Source organism: Cydia amplana, chromosome 19, assembly GCF_948474715.1.
Source record: "Cydia amplana chromosome 19, ilCydAmpl1.1, whole genome shotgun sequence".
Lineage (NCBI taxonomy): Eukaryota > Metazoa > Arthropoda > Insecta > Lepidoptera > Tortricidae > Cydia > Cydia amplana.
Window position 1 is genome coordinate 5,672,671 of NC_086087.1, and position 12,695 is coordinate 5,685,365.

The 12,695-nt window shown below is 39.0% G+C and overlaps 1 protein-coding gene across 1 annotated transcript; it reads left to right on the forward strand.

The window, feature by feature from the left end:
- The first annotated feature begins 1,337 nt into the window (after positions 1-1,337).
- On the forward strand, positions 1,338-12,214 carry LOC134657130 (luciferin 4-monooxygenase-like). Its single transcript, XM_063512681.1, has 11 exons — positions 1,338-1,482; positions 2,270-2,477; positions 3,288-3,480; positions 4,144-4,287; positions 6,103-6,250; positions 7,291-7,425; positions 9,059-9,190; positions 9,658-9,738; positions 10,201-10,347; positions 11,208-11,373; positions 12,057-12,214. The coding sequence occupies exons 1-11, from the start codon at positions 1,390-1,392 to the stop codon at positions 12,212-12,214; spliced, it is 1,605 nt and encodes a 534-aa protein (XP_063368751.1). The 5' UTR covers positions 1,338-1,389.
- The last annotated feature ends 481 nt before the right edge of the window (positions 12,215-12,695 follow it).

The following is a 12,695-nucleotide window of genomic DNA, read 5'->3' on the forward strand; positions in this document are numbered from 1 at the left end:
AAATTCGTAATCTGTAAGTATGTTTGTAAACAATGTTTATCACCCTTCCACCAACTAATTCGTGACGTCACAAATGGCTTGCAAGGCGTTTTCGGGCGAGGTTTAAACTAGCTATAAAAAATGCAATTATTTATGTTAAATCTTATGAGTATAGCTGAAATATTGTGTTTTTCGGAACCAGTACAACTGTACCGTCAATAATAAAAGGGATTTCAAAATGTGTTGTCAGGCCAATTGTATGTATACTTAGTCAACCAGATCTTGACAGTAGAAAAAGGCGGCAAACTAGAAAAATGTAGGCGCGAAGGGATATCGTCCCATAGAAAATTTGAATTTCGATTTTTGCCTTTTTCTACTGACAAGATTTGGTTGACCCAGTATACCTACCTATAAGATTTTTTTTAATTAAATAAGTACCTAAACAAGTAGGTAAGTAATACATATATGCACAAAAATTATAAACTAAAATTAAAAACTACAACTAACTACAATAACAATAACTAAAATTATTAATAAAAAAATAGATATTTGTATAACATGGTTGATTTTGATCTATGCAAAAAATTATACACTAAAATTAAAAACTACAACTATTTACAATAACGATAACAAAAATTATAAAGAAAATATAAATATTATAATATCGTTGTTTTTGATATAAATATTAGTGATTTTGATCTAATTATTATGAATAGTTTATATAGGCTGAGTACTGGGTACACACAGGCTGCTTACTGGATTTTGGAGGCTGACTACTGGAGAAAAGTGCCACTTATTGTTTAAACTTAATTAGAGATATTATAAAGAGGATTGTTATTTTTTTAAATATTTTGTTTTAAAACTATGATAAACAATTGATCTAACCATGTCATTTGTTTAATTATCCGACCAATCCTGTAGAAATGCCGAACGTTCAAACTTAAAAAAGTCGTTATAAGGCTGACTACTGGTGCCTTTACCCTAGGTACCGTAGACGCTGGCAGCAAAACTGCGAGACTGGCTGGTGATATTATGTTATTTGGAAATACATTCACTCACCCCACTCGTGGTTACTGACCTTTAATCTTGTTCTTTCTTTATCACTACGTGTAATCTACACATTACTATCTGTAGGCCTAGCACATGATTGGCGCGACAGTATCTCGCGGCGAGATAGACTACCTGTCTTTTACTAACTATATTAATTAAAGAGGGACAAACAGGGCCCGGTGGTCAGAGTGCAGACTCGCTTAGAGATAAAGCGTGTGCGTGCAATATTATAAATATTATCATAATGATTAATGAACCACCACACACTTATATAATATATCACTGAGTACACTCCCGGCCCGTTTCGACCACGACGATTGTTTCAGCTACGTTGTTGAATACGTTAATATAATCATAAATATGGTTGTTGAATGGAAAAGAAGATGCGACAGTTATCATTTGGGACACTTTTTGATGGAATACATGCGTAGAAGAGCTGATGAGATTTGTCAAGTAAGTTTTTTGTCAAGTAAGTTATTTTGACCAGCATGTATTTTCTTTCGAATTAAAAATATTTAAATATACACATACCGGTTATTGTTCTTAAGTGGATATTATATTTAATATTTTTGTTATCAACATGTATATTGTATAAGTATACCTAAGCTTATACAAGCTTTTGCCCGCGACTTGGAATTAGTTCCATCAGTTAGAGTTAGTAAACCTGGATAAAATTAATGCCGATAATTAGGAGTACAATATGCTTAATTGCTTACACCATTTAACAGGCGTTTCTTTAATTTCCTCATTTCTACCCCTCTTTTCACCCGCTTTAGGGATGACTTCCGACATAAAAACTATCCTATGTCCTTCCTCGGGATTCAAACTATCTCTATGCCTTTAAACTAAATCCGTTCTGCCGTTTAAGCGTGAAGAGGTAACAGACAGAATGACAGACAGACAGACACACTTTCGCATTTATAATATTATACTAGCGATCCGCCCGGCTTCGCACGGGTTAACAAATTATACATAAACCTTCCTCTTGAATCACTCTATCTGTTAAAAAAAACCGCATCAAAATCCGTTGCGTAGTTTTAAAGATCTAAGCATACAGACAGACAGACAGCGGGAAGCGACTTTGTTTTATACCTACTATGTAGTGAAGTATGGAAGTATGTATTGTCAAGCTGTCACGTAAACTAGTTCGACATTAGGTGGTCATCAGTGTTGTATTGAAATAAATACAGTGACCTTGAAATATCAGTGTCTAAGTCACAGACGTCACAGTTTTTCTCAGATAGATGCAGCGACAGGTATAGAAGAAACGTGTGCGTCGGTGCTGTCCCGAAGCATTCGTCTGGCGCAATGCTTCAGAAAGCTCGGCCTGGTACCGGGCGATACCATTGTGATAGGTGGAAAGAACCATCTCGATGTGCACATCCCTTTCTATGCGGGAATGATGAACGGACTACCCGTAGCCGGGCTCGACCCAGCCCTTAAATGCAGTAAGTGATTATGATTATAAATCTCGCAATTTAAGAAGTAAACCGAACGAATCACACGCGTCGCTCGCGAGTAATAAAGTTTAAGGAGATTTTTGGGCCTCTGGGCTGGGCCTGTGTGCTGTGTCCCATCTCTTATATGAATTGTTACAAATGTTGAGAATTTGTTTATAAGTAAGTACGTTTGGTGCTGAACGAAATAGTTATTAAATTTATACTACTGACTAATATGTAGGTTTGTTAATTCAGTTTTTTTTTTCAGAAAGATAAAACATACGTACTTCGTTAAAGAGAGAGAGTGGTCATGACCCTCGCTCCGGGTCGTTCCTTATGCCATAGAGAAAAAAATACATAGAGTGCTCACTCCATACATCAGTTTTAGTACCAAAAAGACTATTAGCATCGAGTAGCGGAACTATCAGTACTGCTACTTGACAATAGATGTAGCCACCGACCGGAAAGTCTTATGCTGTTGAGATAAGACTTTCCGGTCGGTGCTACATCTATTGTCAAGTAGCAGTACTGATAGTTCCGCTACTCGATGCTAGATGTAGACACTGAAATTAATAGTCTGAACTGATGTATGGAGTGAGCACTATGTATTTTTTTCTCTATGCTTATGCAAAGGTTGTCCATCGCGGTTCAATGTGGCAACGCGGCGAACGTGATGGGCTCCTTTGCATCTGGAGGGGCGCGGGGCGAATTTAGTGAATAGGTTGTGAATTTGTTAGTTGTTAGTTTAGATTAAGATTTAGTAGTAGGCCTTGCTTAGTTAAGTAAATGAAAAACTAAATATTAAACATCTTATTTCAGATGAACTGAAGCATTTTTTTACCTTAATAAAACCGAAAATAGCTTTTTGCGAATACCCAATGTTCGATGAGTATAAAAATGCGATACGGGAACTGAATTTGAGCACCAAAATTGTTACATTTGGCGGTGAAGTGGACTCCTTAGCAAAATTCGTGGAAGCCCAACAGGGTTCACAGCGAGAGGACGAATTCCAGTAAATATACTTTGTTTTTTCTTTTTGACCAAGGTGGCCGCTTGGTCATAAGCACAAGCTTTAGCTAGGACAAAAATGCTTTCGTATTGGCTATTCTCCTCTACAGATAGCATTTCTCAACCGATTTTCGTGATATTTTGTAGGTTTGATAATTAATCGGATTTTTTTGTCGATTCAGTTTTTGGAATATTTTCAAAGGGAGGAAGCCATGGGGAAGTCTACACAGCTCACAGAACCACTAGTTTTATTTTAAAAAAAAATTGCAACGGATATGATAGGAGTGTCTAAGAAAATACTGGCGTCCTTCACTTCGCTTACTATTATATTTTAACTTAAAATTTAAACCGAGACAGTTCTAGGATCAGCATGTCCGCGCAATTCTTTATTTTCTAGCCTTAGCGGTACAAGCTTAAGATTTTCTGCATGTTTTACGATTGTAATATATAGCTAATATACACTAAGGGCCATCCGTCACTAGCGTCTCCCGAGCGTCGGCGTCTAGTCAACTCTATGGCTGCTGCTCGAAGAAACGTTGGCGCAACAGCGCATCGACGCCATTTTCCATAGCGGTGACTAGACGCCGACGCTCAAAAAATACTGTGGCCAGTGTGGGGTGAACCTTAGGCTGACATAGCTGGTTAGATAGTTTTTATAAATTTTCAGGGTTGCTACTTTCAATACGGACGAAGTGTATTGTTGGCTTGTCAGTACAAGTGGAAGCACTGGACAGCCAAAAATAGTGGCTCTCACACACCCACACTTGTTTCAGATGACAGAGTTCTATAGCTATAAGGAACCTAAAAATGGGTGAGGTACCTTAGAAATACCATAGAGAAATATAGTAAGACAAGAGTGCTCACTCCATACATCAGTTTTGATACCAAAATACTATTAATTTTAGTGTCTACATCTAGCATCGAGTAGCGGAACTATCAGTACTGCTACTTGTCAATACAGGGTGCTATTTGAGTCATGATCAGTAATATTATGTTTTTCTAACTCCATAAACAACGAGCAATTTAATGCCCCTATAATAATAATAATATAATAAATAACGAGTAACGACCCCACGGACCCGAGTGCTCCAGAGAGTTAGTCAGGGTCTCCGTCTCCAGCGTGTCTTCGTCGGTCGGAGTGGACCCCAAGGAGACCCGCAGGACTCTCGGCTCTGGCTTGCCTTCATTGGCCGTCCAGAGAGGAGTCGTTAGAGCTGTATGCTCCAGGGGTGGAAGTGAAATTTGCGTAAGCGCGAGTTGGCACAGTGGCTGTTTACAGCCACTGGGTAGAAAGCGGTGTACACCTCTCGACACCCCTGAGCCGTTCACACCGATGTTGCCCCTGGTCGTCTTTACGACGACAGTTTCAAGGGCCCATCTAGTCAGCGGCGAGTCACCACCTGCCTCGATAACGTGTGTTAGCATTGTTATGGCAGGTGTCCGGACTTCTTTACAATAGCCCAGTATCATTGTCCACCCAAACTTCAATCCATAGACCGATATACTGTTTACTTTTTCTACAATAGTCCCAATGCCTGCTGCGACCGGTTCATGAGTGTCTATTGTTGCACCTGTGAACGGGTTCCAGCAGGCGTTCTACATGACATCAAATCTCTCCAAGGGGCCTCTACGTGTTGGATCTATATCCCCACGCAAGCCTATCAAAAGACCGGGATTTATAGGCCCGTGATCCCAAAAAAGGAGATACAAATATAATAAATAAAAAGCTTTATTTATTCCAAGCTTTATTAATGCCCCTACTCTTACTAAAATTAGACAAGATTTTTTTTATTTTTGTTTATTTTTTGTCATTTATTTTACTCACTGATCACGACTCAAATGCCACCCTGTAGATGTAGCACCGACCGGAAAGTCTAATGCTCAACAACATAAGACTTTCCGGTCGGTGCTACATTATTGTCAAGTAGCAGTCTACTGATAGTTCCGCTACTCGATGCTAGATGTAGACACTGAAATTAATAGTCTTTATGGTATCAAAACTGATGTATCCTGGAGTGAGCAATCTATGTATTTTTTTCTCTATGGAAATTTGGAAATACTAATTCAGAATAAGAAACGATGAAGCTTAGGAGACTTTTAATTGTATTATTTCACCAATTAGATAAAGAAATCGTGAGGAAACCGGACTACCTAATCCCGATAACGCCTAGTTAACCCTATGGGTTGGAAGGTCAGATGGCAGCCGCTTTCGTAAAAACTAGTGCCCAAGCCAATTCTTGGGATTAGTTGTCAAGCGGACCCCAGGCTCCCAGGGAGTAATGCCGGGATAACGCGAGGTAGATGATGATGAGATGAAGAAAACGCCCTAATGGTGAAAATAAACTAGTTTTTACTCGCTATTTTTTTTATCCAAGTAATAATATGTAAGTATGTATGTATGTATGTATGTATGTATATACTTTATTGCACATAGAAATAAAAACACGAGAAACATAGTTACAGAGTAAATTAAATACAACAAAGGCGAACTTATCCCTGTATGGGATCTCTTCCAGTTAACCTACCGACATGTGTTTAAATAATTAGATTACAGACTTATTAGAACGCAAAATGTAACTAAAATATAAGATTATAGCAGTGTTTCAATAATTATTGTATTTTCTAGTGAGCGTAAAACAGCTCTGAACCTGTCTACTCTGCTCTGGATATCAGGCTGCTTCAACGCTCTGCTCATGCCGATCAACCACATCAAGGTGCAGTCTTCAGCTCCGGTCACTACGGAACATATCATTGATATTATTAATAAGTATAAGGTTAGTAACACCTTGCAAGTAGGTGCCTTTTTTTTTTAAGAGGGGAAATGCTTTACGCATACCACCCGGCGCGGGGACGGGCCGGGATGGTTATGTGGGACTCCCTGTTGTGGGCTAATGAGATCCCAGGTTTACCCACTAAAACCCCTCTGTTGCCGCCTCGCTGCTATAAGGCGAGGTCCCAGGAACGCCGAAGTACTCTTCCGCAACCTCGCCAGCGGCCGTCCGGACTCGGACCCGACTCTTGGGGAAATCACCTCTTCACCTCATTGGGCGCGTTGGCCATCGCGCCCGCCCACGCAGGGTGCAAGTAGGTGCCTGGTCCAACATACATAGGTCACTAGCAGGGATGTTGCGGATGTAGATTTTTTGACATCCGCGGATGCGGATGCGGATATTTAATGGCTCACATCCGCGGATGCGGTTGCGGATGCGGATGTCAAGATTAGGTACTATTTTTTTATTAAAAAAAACGAAATGTTTTGTATTTGAGCAAGAATATAGGTGCGTTATATTTAATAAACAGTAACTTGGCCGACTTTTCTGGATCTAGCTAGACGATTTCGTTATAGGTAATGACGAAATTAAAATTACCTAGCACTTACGCCGCCGCTAAGATGTTCCTGTACCGACTTGTTCGACATCCGCATCCGCATAAGCTCGTCCGCATCGATTTTATGCGGATGCGGATGTTGAAAATAATGCGGAAGTTCTGCGGTTGCGGATGCGGATGTTCGCAACATCCCTGGTCACTAGATAAGGTTTGTAATAGACATTTAATATATTAACAAAGATTCATATCAATTCAACTCAATGTTTATTCATTATTCATCAATCAATCAATTTCAATTTTTCCATAGACAATGATTGGCCGTTTAACATTTAATTTCTATTAAAATAAGTATACTTATTAAAAAAAACTTTATATGAAATGAAAATGTTGTATAAAATGTTCGTAAATCGTCCTTAGGCAACGCCGACGTTTATAACTTTTTTTTTAAGAAATTTTAAAAAGAAAGTAAATGTATTTGATTTCACAGCCCGGTGGAACTTTGTGCACCCCGACTGCACTGGCGCCTATACTGCATCACGAGAAACGTTGTGATCTAACCTGCTTCGACGTTATTAAGACCGGAGGCAGTAAAGTCCATAAAGAACTGCTGGCGTGCCTTAAGGTAGTGTGAACGGCCCGGGCATGATATTACGCGACCGGTGGCGGCAACCATAGGTTGGAGCGAGACACAGCGATCGGACCTTTCGTTCCCACCTATGGTTGCCGCCGATTTTTATCTCTCTGCAGCAAAGTCAACGATTTTAGCAGTACCTTTATGTATGTAATTATTTCCATATGATACAGGCCCACATCGAACAATGTAGGTCGTATTTCTGTATTATCTGTATGTTCCCCAATATCTCGAAAATGGCCTAACCGATTTTCTTTTAAAAATTCTTCGGAATGCTCATATTACTGAACTGAACCAGTTGTAAAGGCCATGAAAAGATGGCATTTTGAATTGAACAGTGTTGTCGGTAATTTTTAGGGTTCCGTAGCCAAATGGCAAAAAACGGAACCCTTATAGATTCGTCATGTCTGTCTGTCTGTCTGTCCGTCTGTCCGTCTGTCCGTCTGTCCGTCTGTCTGTCCGTCCGTATGTCACAGCCACTTTTCTCCGAAACTACTAGAACTATACTGTTGAAACTTGGTAAGTAGATGTATTCTGTGAACCGCATTAATTTTTCATACAAAATTAGAAAAAAAAACAATAGGTACATTTTTGGGGTTCCCCATACTTCGAACTGAAACTCAAAAATTTTTTTTCATCAAACCCGTATGTGTGGGGTATCTATGGATAGGTCTTCAAAAATGATATTGAGGTTTCTAATATCATTTTTTTCTAAACTGAATAGTTTGCGCGAGAGACACTTCCAAAGTGGTAAAATGTGTGTCCCCCCCCCCCTGTAACTTCTAAAATAAGAGAATGATAAAACTAAAAAAAATATATGATGTACATTACCATGTAAACTTCCACCGAAAATTGGTTTGAATGAGATCTAGTAAGTAGTTTTTTTTTATACGTCTTAAATTGCCTAAATACGGAACCCTTCATGGGCGAGTCCGACTCGCACTTGGCCGCTTTTTAGGGTTCCGTAGCCAAATGGCAAAAAACGGAACCCTTATAGATTCGTCATGTCTGTCTGTCTGTCTGTCTGTCTGTCCGTCTGTCCGTCTGTCCGTCTGTCCGTCTGTCTGTCCGTCCGTATGTCACAGCCACTTTTCTCCGAAACTATGAACTATACTGTTGAAACTTGGTAAGTAGATGTATTCTGTGAACCGCATTAAGATTTTCACACAAAAATAGAAAAAAAAAACAATAAATTTTTGGGGTTCCCCATACTTCGAACTGAAACTCAAAAAAATTTTTTTCATCAAACCCATACGTGTGGGGTATCTATGGATAGGTCTTCAAAAATGATATTGAGGTTTCTAATATCATTTTTTTCTAAACTGAATAGTTTGCGCGAGATACACTTCCAAAGTGGTAAAATGTGTGTCCCCCCCCTGTAACTTCTAAAATAAGAGAATGATAAAACTAAAAAAAATATATGATGTACATTACCATGTAAACTTCCACCGAAAATTAGTTTGAACGAGATCTAGTAAGTAGTTTTTTTTATACGTCATAAATCGCCTAAATACGGAACCCTTCATGGGCGAGTCCGACTCGCACTTGGCCGCTTTTTTGTTTCTAAAAAGGTGAAGCAAAAAATTATATTACCTATGTATAATTTTTTGCTTCACTTTTTCAGACCCGAATACGACCAGACGCTGTTATTCAACAAGGGTATGGGCTGTCTGAGACCGGCGGTTTGGTGATGGAGCAACGCCCTGAAGACCCTATCGCAAGTGTTGGAACACTTGACCCTAAATATGAAGCTAAGGTCAGATAAGTAACACGGTATTGGGCCCTAACAAATGAGCCAGTACTAATATTAAATACTTTTTAGAGCTCTGAATGCATTTTGTTTCATATTAAATGTATGGAAATAATTTTCTTCCGTGTGTGACTTTTCCAGTTCTCTAATAAGTTTTTTATTCTGGATATAAATGGAAACGATTGGAAAAAATTTTTGATCAAAATTTTGTGTTTGTTGCTAATTGTAGGTAGGCCACGAACGCTGTAAAGGGTCCGAAACGTCGGGATGTAGTATGAATTCAATATACGCGATATAATCCGTTTCAATAGTTTTATTTCATGAGGTACATATTGTTTAACAAAATCTTTCAATGTCAATAAAAAAGCAAGGAAAGGTCGTCTAATTGCACTTTGGCTTAGGTAGCAGCACGGAACCGGGTCTGGTAGCTGCACTCACTGTTCCATTTAAAAAATGCACCCTGTATTTTTCAGTTAATATCACCAGAAACTGGAAAAGAAATACTGGAACCAAACGTCACTGGGGAATTGTTTGTTAGAGGTCTGACTATGGCAGTAAGTGTTACCTATAATTTTTTTTTTCAACTATGGCGAAGTCTTTTGATGTAAGGAATGTAGGTAGGTACTAAGCAATTAATTTTGTATTCAGGGTGACATCAAATAATAAATATCTAATATCAAATCATTTATTTGCTAGAATAGAGTTTAAGTTGATGTTATCAAATAGGTAAATACATTTTAAAGCATGGTGTAGCCAGCTAGTGGGCATGCAAATCTTATACAAAGAATATAAAACTAATTTAAACAGTACCTTCCTATAAATATGACTAGATTTTTATGACATCATGCAGCATGCAAAAATACGCGGCAGATAGTCAAAAAATTATTCCAAAGAGTAAAAAGCAAAAATGACTCACGCTAGAACGGCGGCTATTGCTCGATGACGCTCGTTGCGATTTGAAACGTCTGTCCATTATGTTACTTATTGTACCTAATTTACAATTCATTTATTTTTAGTGTTATTATAATGACCCCGAGGAAACCAAAAACGTTTTTACTGAAGACGGGTATTTAAAAACGGGTGATTTATTTTATAAAGACGAGCATGGATACTACTACTTTGTGGATAGACTCAAAATGCTCTTGAAGTATAAAAATTACCAGGTAAGTCGCGTGTTACTAATCTCTTACAATATTATTTTATGAAGGAGGAATGAGCTTTTTTAAGTACTTGTGCGAAATGAATGCACGGAGATTAGAACATTTTTTTTAATCAGTGCTTAAATTGGTTGCACTTTAAGTACGAGTAGGTACACGTACATTGTTAGAGTAAAAATGAAATTTAATATGAACGCCGCTCCAATATACTTATGCTTTATGCTCATATTCAAATGTACGATTAGTGAAAAGGCATTCATTTTACCTAGTTTTGGTTATGTTGGTTGCGTAGTGCACTAGTGCTAGAAACTGTCAATGGTTTTTATTTAATAAATGGCGCCAGCATAGTTTTCCCCTGTTTCTAATTTTTTTCTATGGGATTTAGCTTAAAGGGAATATAACATAACCATGATAACATTTACAAAAAAAAAAATTTTGAGTTTCAGTTCGAAGTATGGGGAACCCCAAAAATTTATTGTTTTTTTTCTATTTTTGTGTGAAAATCTTAATGCGGTTCACAGAATACATCTACTTACCAAGTTTCAACAGTATAGTTCTTATAGTTTCGGAGAAAAGTGGCTGTGACATACGGACGGACAGACAGACGGACAGACAGACAGACAGACATGACGAATCTATAAGGATTCCGTTTTTTGCCATTTGGCTACGGAACCCTAACAAAGAGTTTGTCACTACGAGTAGAATTGACAGGGCAACCTATATTGGCACCATCTGTAAATACCTATATTTGACTCGCCAACCCCATTTATCCAGTTTTACATCCGGAAAAACAAAAGAAGTCTCTGAAGTGCAATCACTAATAACAAAAGTCAGCAAAATATTTTAAATTTCCTTAATTGCCACAGGTAGTTCCCCCGGAAGTAGAAGAAGTGATACTGAAGCACCCAGCCGTGGCTGACGTGTGCGTGACGGGCGTGCCGCACCCGGATGACGGGGAGCACGTGGTGGCGTGCGTGGTGCGGAGACCGGGCCACCACGTCACCGCCGACGACATCAAGGATCTTGTTGCCAGTTCGTACTTTTATATCCCTTTTTATTATTATATTATATTATACAGAGCCCACTGTGTCCCACTGCTGGGCAAAGGCCTCCCCCCTCTCCTTCCAGTCATCCCTGTTCAGTGCTACATCTGGCCAGCCTCTCAAGAAGGAGTCCAGGCCATCCCGCCATCGCCGACGAGGCCTGCCGGCTCCCCGGTTAGACTCTGTGGTTAACTTGGCCCACAAGTCGTCCGGCATTCGGCAGACATGACCAGCCCAGTCCCATTTTATACCCCTACCTAAATTTCTTTGCACTCTTGACAGCTTGACAAGCCCATGCATTGACAACACACGTATAAAGTGCATTTACTACTCTGATTTGCACAGTGTCTCTATCTAACCGACGATCTCTTGTACCCAAAACTTTATCCAGCAAAGCACAATTATGGATTAGAAGTTGGTTCAATCTCAATTTCTAACATGTCCATATTTTGCCTCCCATTTATTCGGAGTCTACATATTTGTACCCTACATGGAGATTTAGGACAAAATTAAGGTTCTGACTTACCTTTGGTAATATTTAATGACTTTGCTAAATGATTTCCATGTATCTTTTTTATCGTGCTTTAAGCTGAATCTGGAGACATTTTATTTAATATTTGTATTTGTGTAATTAAGTATTCATTTAATGAGTGGAATGTTTTTTGTTTACAGCACAGCTATCGGCTTCGAAGCATTTACACGGAGGCGTTGTGTTTCTGGACGCTCTGCCGACCACCGTGTCTGGGAAGGTTGCTCGAATTCAAGTAAAGAAACTAACTAGTCCTCATTGCGCAAAGAGGAATAAAATAATACGTGCGAAAAAACTTTGAAGTTTAAAATTCATCGTGCATAAAGTCTACACGCAGAACTTTAGGAAAATAAATAAATGACATACCAAAATCCTTTTTTTTCCTTTAGTTTTTTAGGGTTGGGATACATAGCAGAATGTGCAAGTCGCAAAATGAGCACTAGTGCAAATCGCAGAAGGTGCAGGTAGTAAAACGTGCAGATCGTAAAACGAGCAGGTCGCGAAATGTGCAAATCGTACAAATTGCAGGTCGCAAAATGTGCAAATCGTAAAAAGTGCAGGTCGCATAATGTGTAAATCATAAAAAGCGCAGGTCGCCAAATGTGCAAATCGTAAAAAGTGCAGGTCGCGAAAGGTACATATCGTAACGTCGTTTGCTTTGTGTGTCGTCCCTAGTTTAACTGCATGGTACAAAGTCCAACAGGCATATTTCAAAGCCCTGCCTCATAAATTATTTGCTCATATAACAAGGTCACGATAAGGTATCAAAATACTAAAAAATA

What these genes read in the sequence shown, in the direction of transcription:
- LOC134657130 (XM_063512681.1), top strand. Translation starts at nt 1,390, where the DNA reads ATGGTTGTTGAATGGAAAAGAAGATGCGACAGTTATCATTTGGGACAC. An exon ending in GAGCTGATGAGATTTGTCAA is followed by an intron (nt 1,483 to 2,269) that starts GTAAGTTTTTTG and finishes AGTTTTTCTCAG; the next exon opens with ATAGATGCAGCGACAGGTAT. An exon ending in ACCCTAAATATGAAGCTAAG is followed by an intron (nt 9,191 to 9,657) that starts GTCAGATAAGTA and finishes TGTATTTTTCAG; the next exon opens with TTAATATCACCAGAAACTGG.